Source organism: Heliangelus exortis, chromosome 17, assembly GCF_036169615.1.
Source record: "Heliangelus exortis chromosome 17, bHelExo1.hap1, whole genome shotgun sequence".
In the NCBI taxonomy this organism is placed as follows: Eukaryota; Metazoa; Chordata; class Aves; order Apodiformes; family Trochilidae; genus Heliangelus; species Heliangelus exortis.
In genome coordinates, this window is record NC_092438.1 from 15,812,733 (window position 1) to 15,838,110 (window position 25,378).

The 25,378-nt window shown below is 54.1% G+C and overlaps 3 protein-coding genes across 15 annotated transcripts in view; 1 reads left to right on the forward strand and 2 right to left on the reverse strand.

Moving 5' to 3' along the window:
* Positions 1 to 4,430, reverse strand: part of FBXL16 (F-box and leucine rich repeat protein 16) — a 30,178-nt gene extending 25,748 nt beyond the window's left edge. Inside the window, exon 1 of the mRNA XM_071761111.1 lies at positions 4,288 to 4,430. The gene's annotated coding sequence lies outside the window, so the exon portion shown is untranslated. The remainder of the gene's footprint in view (positions 1 to 4,287) is intronic.
* On the forward strand, positions 4,300 to 13,836 carry ANTKMT (adenine nucleotide translocase lysine methyltransferase). Of its 6 annotated transcripts, none has more exons than XM_071761133.1 (5): positions 4,300 to 4,506; positions 5,103 to 5,207; positions 5,746 to 5,886; positions 6,394 to 6,444; positions 12,248 to 13,836. In XM_071761133.1, the coding sequence occupies exons 1-5, from the start codon at positions 4,315 to 4,317 to the stop codon at positions 12,431 to 12,433; spliced, it is 675 nt and encodes a 224-aa protein (XP_071617234.1). In that variant the 5' UTR covers positions 4,300 to 4,314; the 3' UTR covers positions 12,434 to 13,836. The 6 variants fall into 6 exon arrangements, with proteins under 6 accessions (XP_071617234.1, XP_071617236.1, XP_071617235.1 ...); XM_071761135.1 differs by having other exon boundaries at positions 5,746 to 5,856; XM_071761134.1 differs by lacking the exon at positions 12,248 to 13,836 and adding an exon at positions 7,198 to 7,592.
* On the reverse strand, positions 8,044 to 25,378 carry CCDC78 (coiled-coil domain containing 78). 8 transcript variants are annotated; one of them, XM_071761102.1, is made up of 16 exons: positions 24,854 to 25,378; positions 23,876 to 24,078; positions 23,634 to 23,787; positions 21,782 to 21,901; positions 21,492 to 21,578; positions 21,217 to 21,396; positions 17,796 to 17,954; positions 16,825 to 16,913; positions 15,727 to 15,805; positions 15,125 to 15,250; positions 13,286 to 13,497; positions 12,517 to 12,688; positions 11,862 to 11,905; positions 10,198 to 10,264; positions 8,876 to 8,976; positions 8,044 to 8,314 (listed from the first exon to the last, which is right to left on the reverse strand). In XM_071761102.1, exons 3-16 carry the CDS (start codon positions 23,682 to 23,684, stop codon positions 8,206 to 8,208), a joined length of 1,596 nt encoding a protein of 531 aa, XP_071617203.1. In that variant the 5' UTR covers positions 23,685 to 23,787; positions 23,876 to 24,078; positions 24,854 to 25,378; the 3' UTR covers positions 8,044 to 8,205. The 8 variants fall into 8 exon arrangements, with proteins under 8 accessions (XP_071617203.1, XP_071617208.1, XP_071617207.1 ...); XM_071761107.1 differs by lacking the exon at positions 23,876 to 24,078 and having other exon boundaries at positions 25,193 to 25,378; XM_071761106.1 differs by having other exon boundaries at positions 23,634 to 24,078; positions 25,193 to 25,378.

Genomic DNA, 25,378 nt, shown 5'->3' on the forward strand with positions numbered 1-25,378 from the left:
CCTGAGTGCCTGGGGACAGGTACCCACTGCAGCCCACCCGGTTCCCTGCAGCCTCTGGGGGAGTCCAGCCAGGCCCCCTCCAGCAGCTCCCCCCTGTGAGGGTGGGTTTGGGGACAAAATCATCTCCCCCCATGGAGGAACTATCCCTCAGGGTCCCCCGCCCCCTGGGATCAGCTCCATGGGGTTCAGGCAGGGGGACACATGTCCCAGCCCAGGGGAGCCCCAAAGCCCTTTGGTGACACTTCCAAGTGTCACCCCCAGCACATGGGGCCCCTGCAGCCCTTTGGTGACTGACACTGCCAATGGCTGAGCACAGCAACCCGGGGCGGGTGTCCTGGCGGGGTATCCCCCAGCCCCTGTCCCCATCCCAGTGGCACAAAGGGAGCTGCCGTTTCCCGCCATTTCCCCCCCACCCAGCACCTCTCCCCCCTCTCCTGCCCCCTTCTCTCCCCTCCTTCCCGGCTGCCAGATAAAAGTCCAAACGTGTGAATCGCGGGGCACAAAGGGGAGGTAACAAAGGGGCTGGGACTGCTCAGTGCACCCCCCTCTCCCGCTGTCCCTCTGCTTCCCCCAGGCCTTCCAGACACCCCACGGTGGGGGTTGGGGCAGCCTGCTTGTCCTGCCTGCCCTGCCTGCAGCACCCCATGGCCCAGGGGCTGGGGGTATCCCTCTAGGATCCCTCTAGGATCAAGAGGTCCCCAGTAGGGCTAGGGTGATGCCTCTGGGGTTAAGGAACACCCCATGAGGTCAGAATGATGCTCCTGGGACCAGGGAACACCCCATGGGGCTAGGGTTATGCTTCTGGGACTAAGGAACACCCCATGAAGTGAGGGTGATGATGCCCCCAGGGTCTGAAGATGTCCCACAGGGTTGAGTGATGCCCTCAACCCCTGACCCCTCAGGGTCAGGATGAGAGCCCTGGGAGGTTGCAGATGTCTCATAGGGTTGGACAAAGCCTCAAGGATGAAGAAGTGCCCCATAAGGTCAGGATGAAGCCCCTGCGGTTTAGAGATGCTCCACAGGGTTGGGTGATACCCCAGGGCTGGGGGATGCCCAGCAGTGGGTGGGATGGGGCAGTCTGGGGGGGCTACGTGGGGCAGCTCAGGGGTCTGCATGGAGCAGCAGGAGAAGTGACACCCAAGCACACCACCCAACCCTGCCACTTCAAGACCAGCTGCACCCCAAAGGTGAGGGGGCTGCACTGAGCACCTCCCTCCCGCCCCCTCCCCTGGACGGATTCGGTGTCATCCCTTGGCCAGGCAGGGGTTTTGGGGACTGGGCAGGACCGTGGCCCCCCACAGCCCCTCACCCCAGCTCTCCCCACTCCAACAGCTGCCAGGAAAGAGTTTTCCCAGCACATAGCGAGAAATTCCTGGCTGGACGGGGGGGTTGTGTGCTCTCTGCAGCCCCTGTGGTCCCAGCGGGGGGAAGCTGCCCTGGGAAGAGGCAGATTTAAAGCTTTTTGGCTCTGGCAGCACATCCCAAACTGGTCCCATGGCACAGCCACCTGCTGGAGCTGGCAGCCCGGGCTGGGCCAGGAGGGGATGTTGACCCCCCCCAGCCGAATCTCGGGGAGTAGCAAGGAGGGCTCAGCCCTGCCTGGAAATTGCTTCCTTAATTAATTTGCTCTGCAGCAGCTCGGGAAGCCTCAAACTGCCATCAAGAACTAGCTCATCCCCACAGACCATCCTCCTCCTCCCCAGCTCCCCTTCCCCCCCACTCCCCAGCTCCTATTTCTCTTGATTTTCTGCTCCATCTCAGCTTTAACCAGCTCCACCTGCCAGCCAGCAGTGGAAAATCGGGAGAAATCCCCGTGACCCTTGATTTGGTGCCGGGCTGGGGAGGGGGAGCAGCGCTCGGTGATATTTTCTGGGCTACATGTGGGTGATGGGGCAGCTTTTCCACCCCGGTTGTGGGGGGACACATTTAATTAATGGGGTCTGGGTGTCATTAAGCCCCCCTGAGCTGCATGCTGTGGGCTGCAGGTAGAGCAGGAGTGTGAGTCCTCATCCCTAGGGCAAAATATTTAAGGTTTTGTAAAGAAGAGGGAGATGGGAGCAGAAATATGTGCCCTGGGAAAGGGGGTGTCCAGGCAGGGTGGTGCTGGGGAGTGTGGAAAACTCACTTTCCAATCCTGCCCGCCACAAAGCTGTTCCCAGGTTGTTGTGTCTCACTGGGATTCCTCTACCCACAGTCACCTGTGGGTGACACCCCCGGGGTGGCTCTGGAGCCTGGCTGCCCCATGGTGAGGACATCAGAGACCTGCAGGGCAAGGCGGGGGAGGGGGGTGGTGGCCAGGACACTCCCAGCAAGGGGGCAGTGTGACAGCCAGCATGGGCAGGGAGCCCCAGTTCACCTCTTCTTACTCCTGGGTTTGAGTGGGTTTTGGTTGTGGGGATTTTATTAGCTGGGGGTGGGAAGGCATTATGGGGCCTGGCTGCCCCCTCCCTGTGCCCCCAGCCCCAGCAAGCCCCACCTCTGATTCCCACATGCTGGAATTTTCCCACAGTTGCTGCTCACTCGCCGCTGGAAACCCTGACTGCCCCTGCATGGATGAGCAACAGCCCACACCCACTGACACCCACCAGCACCCAGCAAGAAACACTAGCAACCACCAGCAACAACCACTAGCAATCACTAGTAACTACCACCACCCACCAGCAACCACCAACAACCATGCATGGTCAACAGCCAGCACCCACTGAGCCACCAATACCCACCAGAACCCATCAACCATTAGCAACCATCAACAACCAACAACACCCAGCAGCAACTACCACCACCCACCAGCAACCACCACCCACCACCACCCACCAGCAACCATGCATGGCCAACAGCCAGCAACCACCACCACCAACCACACACAGCCACCAACAACTGTGCACACCTGTGATCAATCAGGCACAGCCCTGCAGAACCCTATGCAGAGCCACGTGAAAAAGAATCTCTCTGAAAATAGATTGGCCCCTTCCTCTTGACACCCATGCCTCAGGTATTGATGGACATTCAGAAGATTCTCTCTCAGCCTTCTCCTCTCCAGGATGAACAGCTCCAGGGCTCTCAGTCTTTCTTCACAGGAGAGATGCTCAAGTCCCCTCATCATCCTCATAGCTCTCTCCCTTGGACCCTTTCTAGTAAATCTGTCTCTCTTGAACTGGGGAGCCCCAAACTGGATGGTGCCACTAGGGGAGACTACAGGGGGAGAACTTCCCTAGATCTGCTGGACACACTTTTCCTGATGCCCCCCAGGACACCACTGGCCCTCTTAGCCACAAGGGCACATTACTGACCCATTGAGAATTTACTCTCTACCAGGATTCCAAGGTTTTTCTCCATGGAGCTGCTTCCAGCAGGATGTCCCCTAATCTGTACTGGTGGTTGGTGTTATTCTTCCTCAGATGCAGGACTCTACACTTCGAATCATAGAATTTTCAGGGTTGGAAGGGGCCTTAAAGCTCATCCAGTTCCAACTCCCTGCCACGGGCAGGGACACCTCCCACCAGATAGGTTGCTCAGAGCTCTGTCCAGCCTGGCCTTAAAACCTTCAGGGATGGGGCTTCCACCACCTCTCTGGTCAACCTGTGCCACTGTCTCACCATCCTCATGGTGAAGAGCTTCTTCCTAATACCTAATCTAAATCTCCCTTCCACTTGTCCTTACTGAACATCATGAGGTTGATTTTTGCCCAGCTCTCCAGCCAGCCCAGATCTCGTTGGAGAGTAGCACAGCCTTCTGGTGTCTCAAGCCACCCCTCCCAGCTCCTTTTTATCAACGACCTTGCTGAGGGTACACTACATCCCTTCATGTAGGTCCTCGATGAAGATACTGAACAAAACTGGACCCAGTACTGATACCTGGGAACCACCACTAGCCTCAGGCCTCCAACTTGACTCTGTGCTGCTACAACCCTCTGACCTCTGTCGCTGAGCCAGTTCTTAAGCCCCCTCACAATCCAGGCTGCTACCCCACATTTCTGGGGTTTTACTACGATGTTCCGGGAGACCCTGTCCAAAGCTTTCCTTGAAGCAGGGCACATGGCAGCCACTGCTCTCCCTGCCTTTCTCCACGCAGCTGCTTTCGAGCAGGACACGTCTCCTGGTACCTGGGGTTATTCGTCCCGGGTGCAGAGGGTGCGCTGAAGCGGGACGGACCACACGGTCCAACGCCACCCCCGCAGAACCGCACACATCCGCAACGGCCCGAGCTCTGCCCGGCCGAACCATCGCTCCCCCGAGCCCCCCCGGCAGCGGGCGGAGCCTCCCGGAGCCTCCTCTTCCCTCCCCTTACCTCCTTTTCCCGCCTCTTCCGCCGGCCATGGAGCTGGGGGAGCTGGGGGAGCCGGGGGAGCCAGGGGAGCTGGGGGTTGCGGCCTGGGGAGACACGGGGGGGTCCCGGCTGGGCGGGCGGGGGCTGCTAGAGCTGGCGGTGGCCAGCGGGGTGGCCGCCTGGGCTACCTGGGCCCTTCTGCTGATGCCCGGCTTCCGACGGGTGCCCCTAAGGCTACAGGTACCTCCTCCCAGCAGTGACACTCCCATCCCCCCAATCAGCCCCTCCCGACCCTCGGGGGGACTCCCCCTTATCTCGAGACACCCTTCCGGCCCTGACCGCCCCGTCTACCCCCACCCTTGGGGATCTCCCCCCCAGCCCTGGCCGCACCCCTCTCCAGGTACCGCCCGGCCCTGACCGACCCCCTTCTTCCCCCCCAAATTCCCCTCCCCAACCCTGACCCCTCCCCTTCCGTGCCGTACAGATGTGTCCCCCCCCGACCTTGACCACCCTTTCCGTTCCCCCATGCATATGACCCCCCGACCTTGACCCCCCACTCCCTTGACCACCCTAACTCCCCTCCCGTGGCCCCCCTATGCCCCTCAGCCCCGACCCTCCTTCCTTACACCCACGTGCCCCCCCAGCCCTGGATCTCCCCCCTTTTCTTCTCCCCAAGTGATCCCCAGCGATGACCTCCCCTTCCTCTCCCCATGTCCTACCCCCCAGTCCTGAGCCCCCTTTCCTTCCACCCAGGTGCCCCTCCCAGCACTGACATGCCCTCCTGTGCCCCCCAGGTACCTCCCTCCCAGCTCTGACCCCCATCCCGTGCCCCCCAGGTACCCTACCAGCCCTCCAGCCCCCAGCAAGTGGCAAACGTGTTGGCTCTGCTGCGGGACCGCTCAGGGAAAACGGTGGACCTGGGGTCAGGAGATGGAAGGCTGGTAAGAGGGAAGGCAGGGCAGGGTTTGGGGGCTGTCCCGGGCAATGAGGGAGGGGCTGAACTCGCCACAAGAGCAGATGGGAACCCCCCCACCAGGATGCTGCCCTGCTCCTGGCTATGCTTCTTGGTGGCCCTTCTGGCTGCTGGCCTGAACCTTAGGGGGTCCTAGATTGGCCTGGATGGTGGTCTTAGACAGATCTAGGAGGGCTTAGACTGTCCCAGACAGTCCTAGATGGCCCTAGGTGGTCCTAGACAGCTGTATGTGGTCCTAGACGGATCTAGGAATCCTTGTCTGTCCTGGATGGCCCTAGTCAGACCTAGGTGGCCCTAGACAACATCCCACACAGTGAGCAAGGTGGGAATGACCACTCTAGGAGGAAGGAGCCTTTCCATGTGGAAGATGCTGAGTACTGAGGTCACCCTGCCTGTGAGCCATCAAGAAAGGAGCAAGCAGAGCTGGGCAACAGCCCCTGCCCTGCAAATTGTCCCCCCCAGAGTCAACACTAAGGTTCATTTTCATTGGCATTCTCTCTCTGCAGGTGGTAGAGGCTTATAAGCAAGGTCTCAGACCAGCCATTGGCTATGAGCTCAACCCCTGGCTGCTGGGGCTCTCCAACTACCGGGCTTGGAAAGCTGGCTACCACGGCGAGGTGTCCTTCCTGAAGAAAGATCTGTGGAAGGTGACAATGTCCCCAAGGTCCAGCTGAGCTCAGTGCTGGGCATAGCTAGGGCAGGGCCAGGGCTTGGTCCAGCTTTGCTGGTGATTGTTGGCTCCTGTCCTAATTCATGGTGCTCCTAGAAGGAGCCTGTAGAAGGTGCTCCACCCTCATTTCCAAGGAAACTGCACTGCTGAGTTTGCAGGTGGCAGAGCTCCTTCTCAGGAAGGCTTTGAGAGGAGGTCTTGGGTGCTGCTGACACAGGGTGTCCTTCAGAGATGTGCTGCTAAACCTGGCAGCTGGTAACCACAGCCTGACCTGAGAAAATCCAGAAGGGAATGTGTTTCTGGGGTGGTTAAGCACGAGGAGCTGCTTTCACACCAACACATCCCACCCCACATGTGGTGGATGAAGCACCTCTGCTTCCTCCGAGGTTCAGAAGATTGCCCACAAAGTGTTTGGCCACTCTGGTGGTTCCCTCCTGCTCTCCTCTGCCTGCTGCTTTCATTCTCTTTTTCCTTCTCATTTCAGGTGAATCTTTCTGATTGCTACAATGTGATCGTGTTCCTGGCCCCCAGCGTGGTAAGTCAGCCTCTTGCTTCCCCCCTGCCTCCTTCCAAGCAAGCTCAAGGGAGGGTTTCATTAGAAAAGGAATTACGTGGGACAAGTGGCAGAGACTCTTCAAAAGCCATGGCCAAGCGGGCATCACTGTGAGCAGATAGTTTGGTGCTCAGTACCACTCAGATTTATAGTTATTTTGGCTGGAAAAGACCTTGAAGGTTATCAAGTCCAACCATTCCCCTAGCGTGGCCAAGGCCACCACTGCCCATGTCCCTCAGCACCACATCTCCACAGCTTTGAAACCCCTCCAGGGATGGGAATTCCACCCCTGCCCTGAGCAGTCTGGGCCAGGCCTTGACAACCCTTTCCAGGGAGAAATTCATAGAATAAGAATGGTTTTGTTTGGAAGGGACCTTAAAAATCATCCCATTCCAACCCCCCTGCCATTGTCAGGGACACCTCCCACTAGACCAGGTTGCTCCAAACCCCATCCAACCTGACTTTCAACACTTCCATTGATGAGATAGCCAAAAATTGTTCATAATACCCAAATTAAACCTCCCCTGGTGCAACCTGAGGCCATTTCCTCTCTTGTTGCTCCTATTCCCAACCACACACAGGACCAGGTACCAGCCTTGTGGTTTGGAAGAGTCTTTGCTTGATGCCATCTACTTGAGGCCCACCAGCCATGCTGAGAAGGTGCCCTGCAGTCCCTGGTGGCACTGTCATCTCCTGACTAAGGCCACCTCCTCCTACCTCTCTCTTTCTCCCTAGAAACCTCCCCTGGCTGCCAAGCTTCTGGCAGAACTCCCTGATGAAGCTCGGGTGGTGTCTGGACGCTTCCCCTTCCCCTCCTGGACCCCCAGCAGCACCCTTGGCCAGGGGCTGGAGCAGGTCTGGGCCTATGACATGAAGGAGGTGCGGCAGGCAGTGCAGAACCCACCCTGACAGCAGCCCCTTACGCCTGGGGTAAAGCCTTGGAGATGGTGGGTTGGTGGTCCCACCTTGGCTTCCAAAGAGCGGGCAGGCTGGGGGAAGCAAAGGAGGGAAAAATCAGACCTAGAAATGCTGGACTTATTGCAGGATTTAAGGGTTAAATCCCCAGCTCTGCTGGTTTATTTCTAGTTGACTTTGTTTCAAAATAAACATTTGTATGGTTCTTCCCTTGAGACTTTTGCATTGATGTTATAGATTGCTCCTGGAGCCAGGTCAGCCACTTGTCTCATCTTGGGGCTTTGCTCTGCTGTCCCTTTGAGGGCAGCTTTCTGAAGGACCAGTTTGGCTCTACTCACCTTTATAATAGTCCCTTTTCCACTCAAACCCAGAGAAAGAAAAAAAAAAAACCTAAAAAAAGGTTTTCCCATCATAAAATAGCAGCTTGGTCTCACCTCTGGGCCCAAAGCCTAGGTCAGCCAGCCGTGGCCTTATCTTAGAGAAGCTGAGAGGGGAGAGAGGCAGGAGCAGAACTGGCCCCTGGGCTCCCAACAAGGTCTGACCCACAACAAATAACATGGCAAGGAACTCATCCACAGTAAAAAATCCTGGGCACCTGCCCCCCAATCTGGGTATGCTTGGGGAACAGCACAACCCCTACAGCTGAAGGTCAGAGACCATAAGTAGTTGTCCTATTTTAAGTCCTGTTCATTTGAGACTGAGAAGACCCATGTGGTTTCCCTTGCTGTGCCTCGCAACTCTCAGCTGGAGAAGGATCTTCCAAGTTCCCTCCTTTTCAATCCTGCTGTTTCCTACCATCCCACCATTTCCCACAGCTGCGATGAGGAGCTATGGTTGGTGGCTCATGGTCTTTCTGGCTCTGGTTGACCCAGCACTGAGCACACGTGGCGCCTCACTGCCAGTGATCTTCTTCAGCTGAAGGATCTCCTGCTGGTACCTGCAGCAGGGAACAGCACCATCCTGGTCTGGGGTGGTCACAATCCCACTGATGGGTCCCACATAGCAGTGATAGGGAGGTGCAGTGTATCCATCCCATCCCTCCAGGCCCTTGTCCCAAGTCCCTCCCCAGCTTTCCTGGAGCCCCTTCAGGCACTAGAAGGTGCTCTAAGGTCTCCCCATTGCAGCCTTCTCTTCCCCAGGCTGAACACCCCCAACTCTCAGCCTGGCTCCAGAGCAGAACTGCTACAGCCCTCCCCAGCATCTCCATGGCTTCCTCTGGACTTGCACATGGCTCTGGATTTTAGACAGCCGTTCTTTAAGCTCTCTCCAAAGGATGGGTGAAGGCCCAGGGAAGGAGACCATGTGGTGGGGCAGGGCAGATGCTGCCCCCCTGCCCCGTGGGACAGCCAGATGTGCCATGGGACATCAGCCATGCTGGCCGCACTGTGGGAAGGTGGCAGTGAGGTCAGCCTGCGGGCAGCGTGATGTCCCCAGCAATTAGTCTGGGACAGAAGTTTGGAACGTGGAGAAGATGAGAAGGGGGATACTGCTAACTCACCTCACAAGATGCTTATCTATGTATTCCTGCATCTCCAGCACCTGCTCCTCTGCCACCACTGCCCGTGTCAGCAGCTGGCTCCTCTCCTCCTCCAAATCCTCCTGGAGGGAACAAGGAAATGTGGAGAAATCATGGAGGTTGGTGAGATGATGGGAGTGCAGCTGCTTGGTCCCAAAGTGAGACCAACCACTTCCCCATTACTCTGCTCTGGCACTGCTTTGCACAAGGGTACGGAAGCACCCAAAAAATAATGTGCTTGGGGAAAGGAGCCTTGGTCATGGGGGCAGAGCAGGCAGATGATGGGGGCACAGGCACGGGGGACAGGGCCTTCCAGGACGAGCAGCAGCCCCTGCATGCCCAGCCAGGGACACAGATCAGGCACTCGAACACAGAAGCTTTCCCTCCTGCCCCCCTGGTAGTTTGGTGGCAAGGGAAAAACTCATTTGTTTTTGGCACATTGTCTCTGGGCTGTAGATGAGCGTCTCACTCAGGTCATCTGCACAATCTCTGTGTCACCAGGAGGAGCTGAGCTGCACAGCAGAGCCAGGAGCAGGACCTGCTCCCTAGGATGAGCTCCAGCCCACCAGCCACAGCATCTCCCTCCTTTTGGCCACAAGGCCACCCACAGTTCAAGGTTTGAGCTTGACATGACTAGAAAAGGGTGCAGCACTTCTGTGGGTCTCTGCTGGCAGATCTTTAAGGTCCCTTCCAACCAAGACTATTCTCTGATTCTATGACACGGAAGTGGGCTGGTGGCACATCTGTCACCCTGACTACCAAAGAACATCAAACCTCTGCCTGGTCTCCAAAGCCCTCTCTTACCCCACGGGTGGCATTCAGCCTGGCAGGAATTCTAGGAGCATCAGCACAGTTCCATGGGCTCTGTATAGGGCAGTGCTGAAGGTGCAGAGAGCACTCTCCCTGCTCTGGATCGCCCTATTCCCAAACATCCTTGAATGAAGGGGAACCAGGCTGAGAAGCTGATTTGGATTCAAGCCGGCTTTGAACCAGGCTGAGTATGGACCCAGTTTGTTACCCAGATGCCTCAATACTTGTGCCGATACAAAGGAGGAACAATATGGGCCAGCAGGGAGCGTCTCTATGGACTTCTTTTAGTAACAGGGAAAATACAGCCTTGGTACCACCAAACAAGGACCTGCCAGTGTCACTTGGAGGGGTGAGGCCACAGCACAGCAGGGCTCTGTGAAAAGCTTCCCTGGAGCAGCATCCTGGCTCTGGGGCAGCACATACCTGAGGCAGCACATCTCTGACCTGGAGGGAAGGGAGAAGCTTCTTTGAGCTGGGCTGTTCCATCCCTTTACCTGTGTGGTTCGGGTGAACTCTTGGAGCTGCTTTCTGACCTCTGCCCAGCCCTCCTCACCCATCTGCCTAGGAGAGAAAAGCAGATTTCCATCATGCCTAGCCATTCACATTCAGCCCATCTGCATGTCACAGGGCTCTTTTCAGAGAGCACATACTTGTGTCCATCAGACCATAAATCCCAGTGCACTGAACATTTTTTTCCCTCTCCTGATGCCCTAAATTCCTTCAGGGCACACAGTGCCATCCCTGTGCCCAGGCAGGAGAGTCACAGCCCTTCTGCCAACCTGGAATTCCCCACCAGGATGATGGCTGGGATTGTTCCAAGTTCACATCAACACTAAAGTATCAGAGGACACTGGTTAGAAATAGTCCTTAACCTGGCACTGCAGGACTGAACTGGGTGGGAACAGAGAGCCAACCATGCCAAATGCTGATGCTTTTGGTGTTTCTGAACATAAACCCCCCCAGTTCTGGTTGGTGGCTGTAACAGGTGAAGTGTCCGCACAGCCCAGCCGTGGGAAAGTTCTTCCTCTGCTGTCCCAGCCTGAAAAGGAAAATACAGGTCACATCTGAGGCTGGGGGAATTGGGGCTGGCTGAAGGGAGGAATGCATTGTGCTCAAGAGCTGCTCTGGTGACTCCAACCTCCCAGCACATGGGGAATGATGGTTAAGGTTTGAGAGGAGCAGAAGTGAAGGATGAGCAGTGAGGCTGAGAGGAGAAACAGCAGGAATTACAGATGAAGTGTGGCAGTAACACCAAGCTTCATGGTTGCAGCTGGAGGAACAAGTTATTCACTTGTTTCCTGTGTGCTGAGGGGTTTATCCAGTGTTTAAAGTGTGCAGTCTCCTGGAAGCTATAAAAGAACTTTAACAAGATGCAGCACTAAAACGCAGGTTCTGGTACTTCTCTCTTTTGTCCCTGAGGCATCTGCCAAAATTAATGTGTCTCTTCAAGAACCACTACTATTTTTAAGCATGGCAGAGCCAGGTTAAGGCTTAACCATTTCTCCAGGGTGCTCCTCCAGAGCCCAGTGGCTCCAGCACTGACTGACTCCTCCATGCTGGTATCCAGTTAGTGAAATAGCTGGCACGTTTTTTAGGCTACCTCATTTTAAAAGACTGAAAAATTCCAGCTTGAATTTCTCCTTCACTTTGTTCCACCTCTCCACAGCTCTGCTTGGTAGAGTTTCAGCTGAAAAATGGAACAGGGGGAAGAGATTCATCAAAAATGTGGAAATAAAGAGCATGTTGGGAAGGTATCAGTACAGCGTCACTAAGGGTTCTATCCTAGTTGTGTGCTGGGGGGGAGGAGAGGCAAGACCATTGCAAACTGGTGCTTCACTTGCCTTTCTCCAGTTGTGATCCACAGAGCACTCAGGCATATGCTAAACTTCAGCTTCTAAAGAGATCAACGAGACTCAAAACGTGATTAAATCAAACATGTGCTTAAGAGCTTTCTTGGATGGAGGCCCAAATGACCAACTCATTTCACTGCAGGAAAGGCTGGGCTGAGCTGACAGTTGGCTTTTCTTCTCGGATGAGTCCCCATCAGTTTGCTTTCTCCCTCTTTATTACCATGTCCAAGTAAAGAGAAAAAAACTCAATGCACCCAGGCAAGGAGAAAGCAGGATTACAAATATGCCAAGGAACAAACAGTACTTACTGCTCAGGAGACAGTGGAAAGGCAGAGGTTTCTTTTGGTCTTTTCTGAGGGCAAAGGAAGAAGAGTATTGCTACCAGCACCACACCATTGCAGCCTCCCCACAGTTCCTGCCAAGTGGCATGTGTCCCAGCACTCTGCCAGCCACTGGTGCCCTGGCAGGGCACCACTACCATTTTAAGGCTTAGCTCTCACGTCCTTTTAATTTTTAAAATAAATGCGTCTCAGGCAAATCAAGAGACACATTTCTGCCCAGGCAGAACCAGTGGCAGGAGGTGGAGCTGCCTGGAGAGCATGGTCTCCTGCTCAGTTAGCTAGTCCTGCTGAGGAGAAGGCATTCCAGAATGGAAAGCCTCATCCTATCCTTCCTTACCCACCTCTTCTTTTAGCAGGGAGCCCGTCTGCTGGCCTGGCAGTTCTCTCACAACATCTGCTACTCCTCAGCCCTCCCAGAACTCCACAACCTCAATATTTGGGGCTTCCCAGCAACGAGGGGACTGCTTGGACACCCCAGCTCTTCCCAAAATGAAAAAGCCAGTAAAACCCCTGCCCTAGGCACAGCAAACCCCCCATGAGGGCAGGACCCATGGCTTGTGAGATGCTCCCCACCATCCCCCAAGTTCCACCACCTCCAGGACACCAGCAGCCCAGCCAGCACCTTCTGCAGGTCACAGAGCTCCATCTCCAGTTTGACTTTATCCTCCCGCAGCCGATTGAGCTCCCGCGTGGTGTTTGTCAGCAGCTCTGGGTCTGTGATGGAGAAGTGGAGCTCAGCAGGGCCACAATCCACATTGCTGCCACCCAAGGAGCGGAGCTGCTCTCGCTGGAGCCTGTAACATGCCAGAGGGGTTTAGTCCCTGGTGGCCTTGGTTAGGTGACAGCTACTGGAGGTATCGCTTGGGATCTGCTGGCTTCTGGCCACCAAGAGCCACTCCACCTGCAAAGGAGAAGTGGGAGAGCCCAGCAGTACACGTGACACTCCTGAGAGTGTTTCTGAGGGGAACTTGTCCTAGAGCTATTTGTGGCTTTTATTCCACAAGAATTTCTGTTGCTTCCCACATTCCAAGCTGCTGAGAGAGCTGCAGAGCAGAGCTGAGAGCGCTGCAGTGATGGGCTGGGTGGCAGGAGTTATTTGTAGTGCCTCTGCATTTCCACATCACGTGGAATCAATCTCTCACCCTAAATTGTAACACAGGAGAAACATGTGTCAAGCAGCTCCAGGGGTTCCAGAGCACTCTGATGTGTAGCTGGAGACTCTTTGCTCCTACCTTGTCTGCAGCAGGGAAATAAACACAGACTCCAGATGCCCTGCTTCACCTGAGAGCCCTGTACACTTCCCTCCCAGCCGTGGGTGCTACAGGGAACTTCCATTTGGTTCTTAGCAATAAAACTGAAGAGATAGAGGCCAGAGCCTGGCTTAGCCCTACCCATAAGCAATCAGCAGGTTCTCATGCTTCTTGACCAAGTTCTTCATACGTTTCTTGTAGCCACGTGCTGCTCCAGCCAATTGCTCTTCCCGAAACTTGTAGGAAGCCCTGATATCCTTCAGCATGTTGTCCATAAAGTGTTTCAGGGCAGCAGGGTCACCTGGGGCTTTTCTGGGTCTTGTTAGGTTGATGGATTTGCTGTCCATGTAGCTCTTTAAACACAGAGAAAGAAATCAAGGTGATCAAGTTGTTCCCTGAGGCATGTAACCCATTTCCCACAGTGGAGGAGGCATATTGTGGCAACAGCAGAGAGAATAGGGAATATCTTCCATTTTCTAGGAGCAGGAGAGACTAATTAACTTCCACCATGCCCCTTCAAGACAGAAGAAACATCTCTGATGTATCAGTGACCAGTCTAAGGAGACATGAGTTGGCATCAGGAGATACCATCTCTGCTCCAGTATTCTTTCCATAGTGCCCCTCTCTCTCTGATAGCTAGGAGATGCTTCCACATCTCTCTCTTAGAAATTAAACTATTTCTAACAGTCAAATTTGCTTTGCTGAGTTTCCTGACCCATCACCCACCACATTCTTTGGTGCCAGCCTTCTCCCAGCACAGAATCTTTTGCCAAAACCTTTTTACTGAGGGGGTAAAAAGAGATTTCTCCCCAGGCTCACTGCTCCAAACCATCAGGTCTCCTGAACCCCCTGCATTGTGCTGAGCCCTCACCAGGCTCTGGAGGCCCTGCTCTGCATCAAAGGTGCCTGTTCCCAGAGCTGGCTGCAGGCACTGGTGTCACACAGCTCTTCAGCTGAGCTCCCCATGGGGATAGCTTTGGAGCCACCATGGAAGCAGTGACAAAGCCAGAAGTGGCATCGCCTGGCCTGCAGAGAGAGGTTGTCAGGGCAATGGTGAGTAGAAGCCAACTGGAAGGCAGCCACTGTAAATAAGGGGATCTTTTCAATCTGAGTAATTTGACTGAGAAAGCAAGTCCCAGCAGAAAATCACAGCTCCTTTGGTGTGTCCAGACAGGAGATCTGGGCAAGGAAAGGAGCTGGCATAGGAACATAGAATCACAGACTGGTTTGTGTTGAAAGGGTCATCTAGTTCCACCCTCCTGCCATAGGCAGGGACACCTCCCACAGCCCAGGTTGCTCCAAGCCCCATCCAGCCTGGGGCCTTCAACACTGCCAGGGATGGGGCAGCCACAGCTTCCTGGGGTATCCTGGGCCAGGGGCTCAGCACCCTCACAACAAAGAATTCCTTCCTAATGTCCAACATAAATCTCCCTCTTCCAGTTTAAATCCATTCCCCTCTCATCCCATCCTTCCAGGCCCTTGTCCAAAGTCCCTCCCCAGCTTCCCTTGGAGCCCCTTCAGGCACTGGAAGGTGATCTAAGGTCTCTCCATTGCAGCCTTCTCCTCTCCAGGATGAACATCCCCAACTCTCACCCTGTCTTGACCATGGTGTAGCTCTCCAGGGTCCCTGCCCTGGCAGCCTTTGCTGGGACGCTGAGCCCAACCTTCCATCCAGGTGGATGGAAGAACCTCTGTGGGGGTAAGGGCCAGGGCTGGATTCCCCTCTGGGCTGTCACACCTTTGCTCTGTGTCACAGAGGGGATTTTCAGAGGTGCACAGGCCAGCAGGGTTACAGTGTCAAGTCATCTCCTCCCCTGTCCAATCTGCAGGCACCGAACTCTTCCAGCTGCCAGCACAGCTCCCCAACCCTGCTGCCTGCTCTGCTCTGCAGCCCAGCCAGGATGGGAAACTGAGGAAGCCTGCAAAGAGGGGGCAGCCATCAAGGAGAGACCTTCCAGGAGAGCTGCTGGGGGCACCCACCGCCACGTCCTTGATGTACTGTGTGAGCCGGGAGCGGTATTCCTCGTTCAGCTCCTTCAGCTGCAGCTGCAACCTGGAGTTCTCTGCCTCCACCTCTTGGAGCTGGCTCTGGGAGGTGAGCAGCACCTGGAACAGCAAACACACTCAGCTGCTGCCTTTGTGCTCTGTACCAGCAAGGGGCATGAAGGTGGTCCACAACAGACTTCATTTCTAGAGATTCAACTCCTCTAATGCTGGGAAGGTCATGGGTTTTCATCCCTGAAGCCCACTGGAAATGTTTGTAGTCTCTATTCCCCTGGTACCTCCCATCATTTGGTGATTTCACCATCTCTTTCTAAATATCAGTGAAAAAAATTCCTCCCACCACCTGTGGCAAGCAGCACCTTCCACCATGTGCATGGAACCTCTGGAATGAGACCTTCACAAGGAGGAGCACCTCTCCTTGGAGACAAACTCTCTGGAGAGGGAGATGTGTTGGAGAACCCAGTACAAGACAGTCCTCCCCCTCTCTCCTGCTTCACAAGAGAAGTGCATGGCACCCAGGTGGAATGGGTGAGCAGGGGAAGTGTGGGTGCTGGGGGCTGAAGGAAGCCTGCTCTTACCGCTGACTGCTCCACCAGCTTCTGCTCTGCGTTCCCAATTGCTCCCTTCGCCTCCTGCAGCTCCTTCTCCATCAACAGCCTGGGCACACAGGAAGAAGATATGTTTATTTTAAGCCCCAAAACTTCTCCATAGGTGCGATGCAACCAGCTTTGAGAAGAAAATCACTATAGATGACAGAAATCTCCCAGCAGCAACTGCCAGCCCCCACCAGACATGTCAACCAGAGGCCACAAAGCTCTTGCAACCAGAAATGGCTGTCCTCCCCAGTCAGAAGGTCATAGACTCACAGGATCCCAGACAGGTTTGGTTCAAAGGGACCTTAAAGCCCATCCACTGCCACCCCCTGCCATGGGCAGGGACACCTCCCACCAGCCCAGGTTGCTCCAAGCCCCATCCAGCCTGGAGCCTTCAACACTGCCAGGGCACTGCCCCAGGCAGCCACAGCTTCTTGGGGCATCCTGGGCTAGGGGCTCAGTACCCTCACAACAAAGAATTCCTTCCTAATGTCCAACATAAATCTCCCTCTTCCAGTTTAAATCCATTCCTCTCTTATCCCATCCCTCTAGGCCCTTGTCCAAGTCCCTCCCCAGCTTCCCTTGGAGCTCCTTCAGGGCTGGAAGGTGATCTAAGGTCTCTCCATTGCAGCCTTCTCCTCTCCAGGATGAACATCCCCAACTCTCACCCTGTCTTGACCATGGTGTAGCTCTCCAGGGTCCCTGCCCTGGCAGCCTTTGCTGGGACGCTGAGCCCAACCTTCCATCCAGGTGGATGGAAGAACCTCTGTGGGGGTAAGGGCCAGGGCTGGATTCCCCTCTGGGCTGTCACACCTTTGCTCTGTGTGTCACAGAGGGGATTTTCAGAGGTGCACAGGCCAGCGAGGTACATAAACACCACAGACTTTTAAGCAGACAGCTGACCCTCTCTAAGAGTTTTGAAAACATCAGGTTTTACTCCCAGGCCTCCCTTGCTCCAAAAGTGAATGGTCATTTCCCACCTCAAAGGCAGGCTGCCTCCTCTCCTCTGCCCAGGGATGCCATACAGATGCCACAGTCTCCACAAGCACCCACAGCCAGCAGGATGTGACCTCATACACTCACACTCTCTCTTCCAGCTTCTGCTGCTGCAAATCATAGGTTTCCTTCAGTTTTTCAAGCTCTGTTTTTATGTGATCCTGGTTTCCAGGCAACTGAGGGACAAATGGAGAGGAAGATGAGACAGAAGGCTGAGTGAAGAGAGGGCTCTGGGATCGGGAGAAGTGAGGAGAGCCTCCAGCTGAGCACAACTCCAGCTGACCAGTGACATACTGGAGAAAGGACAAGTTTAGCTGGGAGCTACAAGTGCCCTGCAGCGCTCCAGAAGTGGGGTACACATGGAGGTACACACACATGTGTTGTTCCCCCACAGGAGAATCTGGCTCTGAGAGTCAGATACCCAGCAGGAGTTGGTGGTATCTCCAGGGCTGCAGATGGGAAGGAGGCCAGGAACAGTGCTCTCACTTTGGGGTGCTTCATCACCCCCAACTTTCACAAGTAACAGCAAGGAGGAAACATGCAAGTGTCCTCTGCACTTGCAGGCTCCTGAACCCTTGCCTCTCTTCACCCAGGCGCACAGATGGAGGGCACCAGAGTTGCCCTCTCCCAGCTTTTGCCTCTGCAAGAACTGGAGTTATTCTAGTCTCATTTTTCAAATGCACAGCTTAAAAAATAATAATTTTGAAATAAACCAAAGCATCAGCTCACCCACAAAAATCAAGTTAGCACCAGAAGGTGCCAGCCAGTTGGAATATGTTCCCCCTCTGCTTCCCCAAGGATCCAGAAGCACAACCACACACATGTTTCTCTTCAGCTTTTGCTACTCATGTTTGGAGGCAACTACATCTTCTGGCTGGTTTCAGTATGAGACAGAAGGTGCCCATTAGATCCCTGTTCTCCGAGAAGCCTATCAGATCCTGTTCTCCAAGGGGCATGTCAGATCCTTGCTCTCCAAGGAGCCTGTTAGATCCTGTTCTCTAAGGGGCCTATTAGACCCCTGTTCTGCCAGAAGCTGGTGACGGGGTAGGGGTCCTTACATTCACTTTCCGAGCTGAGGGTAGGCGCTCTGCTGCTCGCACTCTTCCCAGGTCAGGAGAGGATTCCTTGGCCATGGCTGGGGAGCGGTTGCTGTCTGTGCCAGGAAGGGTTCTCCTGGTGTTAAGTAGCTCCAGGCTGAGCTCTTCATTCTTCATGACCTGCCAGGTGATACAAGGACAGAGCCGCTGAAGCCCTGCCTCTCCCGCTGGCTCTCAGTGGGTAGACAAGGCAGACACTCACATCCCCTCCTGAAAACAAGTTTTATTTTTAGTTCCCTCTCATATATCCACAGGTACCAGTGATTTTTGAGTTCTCAGGGTCAGTATCAGCACCAGGCATTACCCACATGTAGCCTCTCTCCCTTTAGCACCCAAATCCAGACTCCAGTGCCAGCCCAGCACTGGGCACAGCTCAGCCACAGCACCCTGACCTCCAGCCTCCCTCTCCCTCTGTGTCCTCCCCCTGTAACGCAGCTTTCCAACACTTCCTGAATGGTTTTCCCCAACCAATGGCCCAGAATGGTGCTGGACCTCCAAAAGGTGAGAGATGGGCCAAATCTCCATCCTTTGGGGCTGACAGCACCCAGTTAACTCCAGTGCTGGTGGAATGCATCCCCCCAGCAGCAGGCAGCCCACGGCACGGTAGGTGCGTAGGCAGCAGCCAGAGATTCAAAGCTGGTGCAAAGTGACACGTTTCCAAAAATGATAAAGAGGATCTGAATGAGAAAGGGGCTGTTACAGGTGATCTGGAAGGAACACTGGGGGAATTCATGTCTCACGGGAGGGTTTCCATGTAGATAACAAAGCTCTGATGGGGTTTATGACTGGGGACAAGCTTGAGTAATTGTTACCATGGCAGTGAATTGGGAGGATGGGAGGCAGAGGTCATCTGAGTCATTCGTGGAGAGAATAGCTTATCAAAAGATAGCACAGGGTGGGCTGAGGGAGAGAGGAGAGGAGAAAAGAGGATGACAAAGAGGTGAGATATACAGCTGTGAAAGCTGACAGCTATGGAGAGACAGCCTGCTTGTTCTCCAACCAAAATCCATCCATCAGCAGCTGTCAGCCCTGACAGTCCCATCAGAGGGGGTTCCACAAGCACAGAAGTACCTGCTTTGCCCCCTCCCTCCACCCAAAAGAAAAAAAAAAAAAAAAAAAAAAAAAAAAAAAGGGAGAGAGAGAGAAAGTCCCAGGTTTTCCAGGGGCTTTACTGCATCCCCTGTGCTCCAGGGAAAACCTGGTTGGTAGCCATTTGGGTTCCCTCTGGTGTGAGCCTGCTAAATGAAAGAAGAGTGGAGAAAAAAAAAGGGCAGGGTCTGGAAAAGGAAGAACTGCCAATGAGTTAGGAACCAGGCACAAAGGAACTGGCTTGCACCTCCTGGAAGGCACCTCCCTAGGGCCAGGCAAGGCTCCTTCACCCGGGCTGATATGTGAATCCAGGCATGCAAGGGGGCTACCACAGCAGAGGCTCAGGCTGCTCCCCAGCAAAGGAGAGGGAAGGAGGTCCCTGAGCTGCTTGTGTGCCAAGCAGCCATGACAACATATTGGCAAGGTCACGAGTAGCACTTGTAATTGGGAATGTGTAAAAGGTTCATTGTCTCCCCAGAAGAGTGCTGGAGAAGGGGAGGGGGCAGAACCACATGCTGCTTTTCCCATTTCCTTTGGGAAAGTCTAACACTGGGAAAATAATGAGCAAGAGGCCCATGTTGTGACAAGGCCCAGCCTGCCAAGTTGGAGTCTCTTTTGCTTCAGGCAGGGCTGTTTGGTGGTCAGAGCCAAGAAACTGGGAGGAAAATCCTCAGCCTATGAATTACAACCAGGGAGTTCACCTTTGGCCTTTGGACCCTGCTCCATCACTTCCTCAGGATGCTCTCCAGGAACAGAGGTGAATCTCTGAAAGATTCCTGGCTCCAAGTGAAAGCACCAACCTCTTAAACCCATCCTTTAGGGACACCAGCCACCTGAAAATCCAACTATTGACCAACACATTGCACCAGCTTGGGGAAGAGAAGCAACCCCTCTGCAGCAGGCAGCACTGTGTCACAGCAGTGTGTGGCTGTGGTGACAGTTGTGCTCCTGCAGGACAAGGGGTGGGCTCACACCCCTGCAAGCACCTGAGCTTGCCTCCTCAGAAGAAATTTCCATTTCTCAGATGAGAGGAAACAAGTGATGGCTTCAGAGAGTCACTAACACATTTATTTGCAATGAGATGGTCATGACTTCAACTATTTCTCTAACAGAGGTTTGCTGACCAGTGCTCATCATCAAGACAGACTGGATACTGCTTCAACAAGCATGCCTGGCCCCAGTTCCACATCTTCCCATCACAGCTCTGCACTAGGCCAGCACAGTAAACCAGGCCATCTGGCTGAACCAGCTAAACTACCTGCCAGGGGAGGGAAGCTGGAGGGTGTCAGTCATCAAATCCAACTCAAAAAAAATTAAGAAAATGGGAAGGGGGAGAGGGAGGAAGGAGAGGAAAGTCTGCAGAAGCAGCTATTCCTGCCAAAAAAATCCACACATCTGGGTCCAAAGGACTTTTAGTTAATAATCACTGAGATAAGAGTCACCAGGAAATTTGATCTATTTTTAAGGCACAATCAGCAACTTGTTTATGTTCAGTGTTTTTTTCTAAACTTGACGACCTCAAAATCTTCCACAGACCCCTTCCCACCATGGCTACAAACTCATTCAGGCACAGCCTGCACAAGCCATGCGGAAATAAAGGGGAACAAAGCAGACTGGCAGGCAGGAGGGACCCAGCCCCACCACCACCTCCCTGGGATGGTGGGAATAGGCAAGTCTCTGATCTCTAGGGTGCTCAGAAGCGCAGGGCACAGGGGTCGGGGTGGTCCCTGCTGAGCAGAAGGGGTTCTGCTGGAAAGTGACCACGGTAGAAGAGAAGGTTGTGGAGAGACCTTAGAGCACCTTCCAGTGCCTGAAGGGGCTCCAGGAAAGCTGGGGAGGGACTTGGGACAAGGGCCTGGAGGGATGGCATAAGGAAGAAGGGTTTCAAACTGGAACAGGGGAGATTTAGGTTGGACATGAGGAAGGAATTCTTTGTTGTGAGGGTGCTGAGCCCCTGGCCCAGGTTGCCCTGAGAAGCTGTGGTTGCCCCATCCCTGGCAGTGTCTCAGGTCAGATTGGATGGGGCTTGGAGCAACCTGGGCTGTGGGAGGTGTCCCTGCCCATGGCAGGGGGTTGGAACTGGATGAGCCCTCCAATGCAAACCATTCCATAATTCTACAAAATTACTGGGCCCTGAAAATAAACCCATGCAAAAGCTCCATTGTCTCACAGCTAGCAACCTGTGCTGGGCCTGAGCTGGGACGTGGATCTGCAGTCCTAAGCCAGCCAAGCTGTCTGCACAGCAGGGAGATGGTGTCAAGAACAGCAGAGTGAACACCACTGCCTGTCTCACCTCCTGGTCCAGTTCTCTGGCTAGGGCCAGGTAATTGCTTTTCAAAATGATGTACTCATCCCCCAGCTCCTTCCAACTGATCTCCAGAGCATGCAGATGTTCTCGTAAAGCATCCCGCTCCCCTGTGACCTTCTCACTGCAGAGCTCCAGCTCCTGCACACGGTTCTCCAGGGACAGGATCTGCAGAGGGGAGCAAAGATGGAAAGGGAATGTACTGTGGTACTGGATAAAGGTATTGACAGAGCTGAAACTGGTTACTTCAAAGTTTTGGATACCATATTTTTCAGTTCAAAGTTCTCCATCTCATACTGCTCCTTCATTTTGTTGGTCTCGATCTGGAGATCAAGGAGGTCTTTGGAAATCTAGGAGAGAGAAAGGACATGATAAAGGCCATGGAATGATTCTGTGGCCAACATACTGTGTCAACAGGTCACATCGAGGAATGTGACTGTAATTCCTACAGCCCTAGAAAGAGGCCCAAACATTTCCCACCAGATTTTCCACCAGTGCCCTCAATGCAGACTCATGGCTCAGTTCTCTCAAACTCCCCAACTGTTTGTTTTACCTTCAGTTTTTCCTCTTCACTGAAGACTGCTTTGGCTGACAAATCTGTTTTGGAGCCAGCCAGCTTCTCCTGCAGGTCTCTGAGCCCGTACAGCTTCACCCTCCTCTCCTGCTGCTGCACCTACAGACACACAGCAGCTGAGCCCTCCTCTCCCCTATGCCCTTCTCCCACCACAGTGCTGGTGGAAAAGGACATGCAGCTTTTCAGAGCTTGAATGCATTGCAGGTGGGATTTCCAGCTGCCATTTTCCTCCTGTGATTAGGATTTCATTTGCTGGTGCCACAGCCTGGGAAGGGGCTGCACACCTTCCCACCTGTATTTTCCTTAGCAAGATGCTACAGGTGGCAGAGTACTCACATTCTCATTCTCTGCAACACTTCTAAAATCCATGTGCTCAGCAGCTCTGCACTTGGAGGCCAGGATCTTTGCACAGATCAGGATCTAAGGTAGGGCACAGGCAAAGTTGCTAACAACTTTGGTTACTAATGGGTGGGGCAGCCACCTTGATTCTAAGGTGGAACCAATTATTACAGCCAGCCCAGGAAATGAGATTAGTCAGGAGATTTCTGTAGTCCCAAGACAACATACAGCAGATACTGAAGCTTAGAAGACACCCCCAGGGAAGCAGTATTGCCAGCTCAGAAGTATCACTCTAACTTGGACCGTTCCCAAAACACGGCTGTAGAGATGGCTTCCACCTCTTTTGCGGGGATTCTTACACAATTTAAGATGGGATTAACCCATTAATCAATCCAACCAGCTGCTCCAAAGCCTTCCAGAAACATTCGACATCAACTTGCTGCCAGGCTTCACCATCCTTACATCTCCTGTGTCTATCAGCCACCCAAAGGAGACCAGGAGCTTTGAGCTTTGCATCAGAGTCATTTTGATTGGAAAAGACCTTTCAGAGCACCAGGTCCTGTTGCTTGAGACGAATCTCGCCGTGGGCGCGAGCTCGGTTCGCGAACAGAGTCAGTCAAGCTAGTGTCGGTTCGGGCTAGTATCAGAGAGCTAACTTCGGTCCGCCTGGCTCCCTGGGGTCTGCCCCGGGAACCACACCGTGCCAAACGCCGGGCATGCGCACCTAGGCCAGCCCCAGCTGGGCACAGGCGGGGCGGGCGCCGTCCGGGCCCGTCATCCTGGCACCTGCTGCCTACACTGCCAGGCTTCACCATCCTTACATCTCCTGTGTCTATCAGCCACCCAAAGGAGACCAGGAGCTTTGAGCTTTGCATCAGAGTCATTTTGATTAGAAAAGACCTTTCAGATCACCATTGCTAACCCAGCACTGCCAAGGCCACCACTAAACCATGGTCCTCAGCACCACACCCACACAGCTTTGAAATCCCTCCATCAGAGATGCCATGTGGAAAAATGTAAGTTTTAAAGCAAAACATGCACTGGAACAAACAATGATGAGACCAGATGGTGCTAAATAAGCATTGTGCTGGCCTACATGGTGCCACTGACCCAAACTGTGACCATCCAGGCCGGAATGGGACAACTTCCAAGCATCTGCCAAGCTAAAAAAGCACTAACAGAGTCTGATGTAAGGCTGAGGGAAAGGGAGAGTGTAAGGCACAGTGCATAATGCTGGGAGACTTTGGTGACTGGCAGCCATGGGGTAAAATGCAAGCCACTTCTTAATTGCTTTATTTGGGGCATCAAATCACTGCTATTTCTGTCAAGTGGGTGAGTTTAGGTAAGAAGTTGTCAGAGAAGAAAAGCTTTGACAGTATGATGTTAAAAAAGACTATAGCTCTGAGTAACTTCTCAGTATCTGTCAAAGCAAAGAGGATTAAGGAGGGAGAAGGGCCACTCTGATGGAAGATCTGTGCCCAGCAGAGTTCACCAGTTCCAGGATCCTGGAGAAGATCCTGTAGCCCCTCAATGTGGATTTCATGAACAGCCATGGAAGGCAAACCCAGGGGCTCTTCTGGGGGAAGGAGATGCTATGGAAACATGCAATTATGTCTTACTTTCTTCTGCAGAAGAACTTCAGAAACCTGGAGGAATTTTATTAAAGTAATAAAGTGCTGGTGAGAGTTCAGTCTCTTCACACCCACTGCTGAGCGGAAAGCCAAATCCACATACCACCCACAGCACCAGTGGCTTTGAAGTCTCTGGCAGGTGCTCCAGCAGATGAAGGAGCTGAGCTGTGGCTCTACTCTCCAGGCACACACCAGCTCCCAGCCCCATGGAGCTTCCCAAGGAGAGGCACTTAAGCCCAGGGACACACATAGGATGGGTCATCCCGCTGCCCCAGAAACCTCAGCCCAGCAGCAGCCTGCTCACTCCTGAAATCACAGAACAACAGAGAGGTTAGGGTTGGAAGGGACCTTAAAGCTCACCCAGTTCCAACCCCCTGCCATGGGCAGGGACACCTCCCACAGCCCAGGTTGCTCCAAGCCCCATCCAATCTGACCTGAGACACTGCCAGGGATGGGGCAGCCACAGCTTCTCAGGGCAACCTGGGCCAGGGGCTCAGCACCCTCACAACAAAGAATTCCTTCCTCATGTCCAACTTAAATCTCCCCTGTTCCAGTTTGAAACCCTTCCCCCCTCATCCCATTCCTCCAGCCCCTTGTCCCAAGTCCCTCCCCAGCTTTCCTGGAGCCCCTTCAGGCACTGGAAGGTGCTCTAAGGTCTCCCCACAACCTTCTCTTCTACCGTGGTAATTTTCCAGCAGAACCCCTTCTGCTCAGCAGGGACCACCCTGACCCCTGTGCCCTGCGCTTCTGGGCGTCCCGAGAGTTTAAAGCCATTCTCCTTCATACCGTCCCTTCAGGCCCTTGTCCAAAAGTCCCTCCCCAGCTTCCATCTGGCAAATATCCCACTCCAACATGCCAGCAAAGCTGCTGCTCCCTGAGCCACCGGGGTGCCTGTTTCACCTGGTGGATGGCAGTATAAAACTGATTAAAATAATTATATAACATAAATGAATCCTAAATACAAGATTTTAATTTTTTTAATGCTTCTGGACTGCCTGGCAAAGCCCTTGCTCTGACAGAAACAAATAACAGAAACTGCTTTTCCTGGAATTGGGAAAGAAGTAACAAATTTGGACGATACCAAAAACAGCAAAACTGAACACAGGAATGAGGTTTCAGGGTGTCAGCACAACCTATAATATCCAGCCGGGCTCTGGAGTGAATCCAAACAAGGAGGTGGAACCCCGATTCTGAGCTTTCCTCTCCCTCCTCTTGCCACTTTTAGGGCCGCCGATGCTCGGCAGCAATCTATGGGGTATGAGGCTCTCAGCCTGGACGTAGGGTGTGAAAAAACCTCCCCCCAAATCCGCAGCAGCTCCAAGGTGGGGCGGGCGGGCAGAGGTTCCCAGCACCGCTCCCCAAGCACCCTGCCCGGCACCTGTGGGGGGGTGAGCGGGGGGCACAGCCGCCCCCTCCGCACCTTCTGGGCAGGCTTGGGCAGGCCCCAACGCTGCGTTCAGGCAGCGAGTGGCTCCACCTGGCTTCCAGAGCCGGCAGGGGGAATTCGCATCCCGTTCCCGGAGCTGGCAAGAGTTCCCTGCGGCCGGGGCTGCCCGGTGTTCCCCGTAGCTACCCCCCGCTGGGCCCACACGCAGCACCGGGGAGC

Bases quoted from the DNA above. Each gene is read 5' to 3' on its own strand.
- ANTKMT (XM_071761133.1), top strand. From the start codon at position 4,315: ATGGAGCTGGGGGAGCTGGGGGAGCCGGGGGAGCCAGGGGAGCTGGGG. The intron at 5,208-5,745 runs GTAAGAGGGAAG...CTCTCTCTGCAG, and splicing joins GGTCAGGAGATGGAAGGCTG to GTGGTAGAGGCTTATAAGCA. The intron at 6,445-12,247 runs GTAAGTCAGCCT...CTCTTCTTTTAG, and splicing joins TGTTCCTGGCCCCCAGCGTG to CAGGGAGCCCGTCTGCTGGC.
- CCDC78 (XM_071761107.1), bottom strand. From the start codon at position 23,684: ATGAAATCCACATTGAGGGGCTACAGGATCTTCTCCAGGATCCTGGAA. The intron at 21,397-21,491 runs GTATCCAAAACT...TCCCCTCTGCAG, and splicing joins ACTTTGAACTGAAAAATATG to ATCCTGTCCCTGGAGAACCG. The intron at 11,906-12,516 runs GTGCTGGCTGGG...CTTTGCCCTCAG, and splicing joins AGCTCTGTGACCTGCAGAAG to AAAAGACCAAAAGAAACCTC.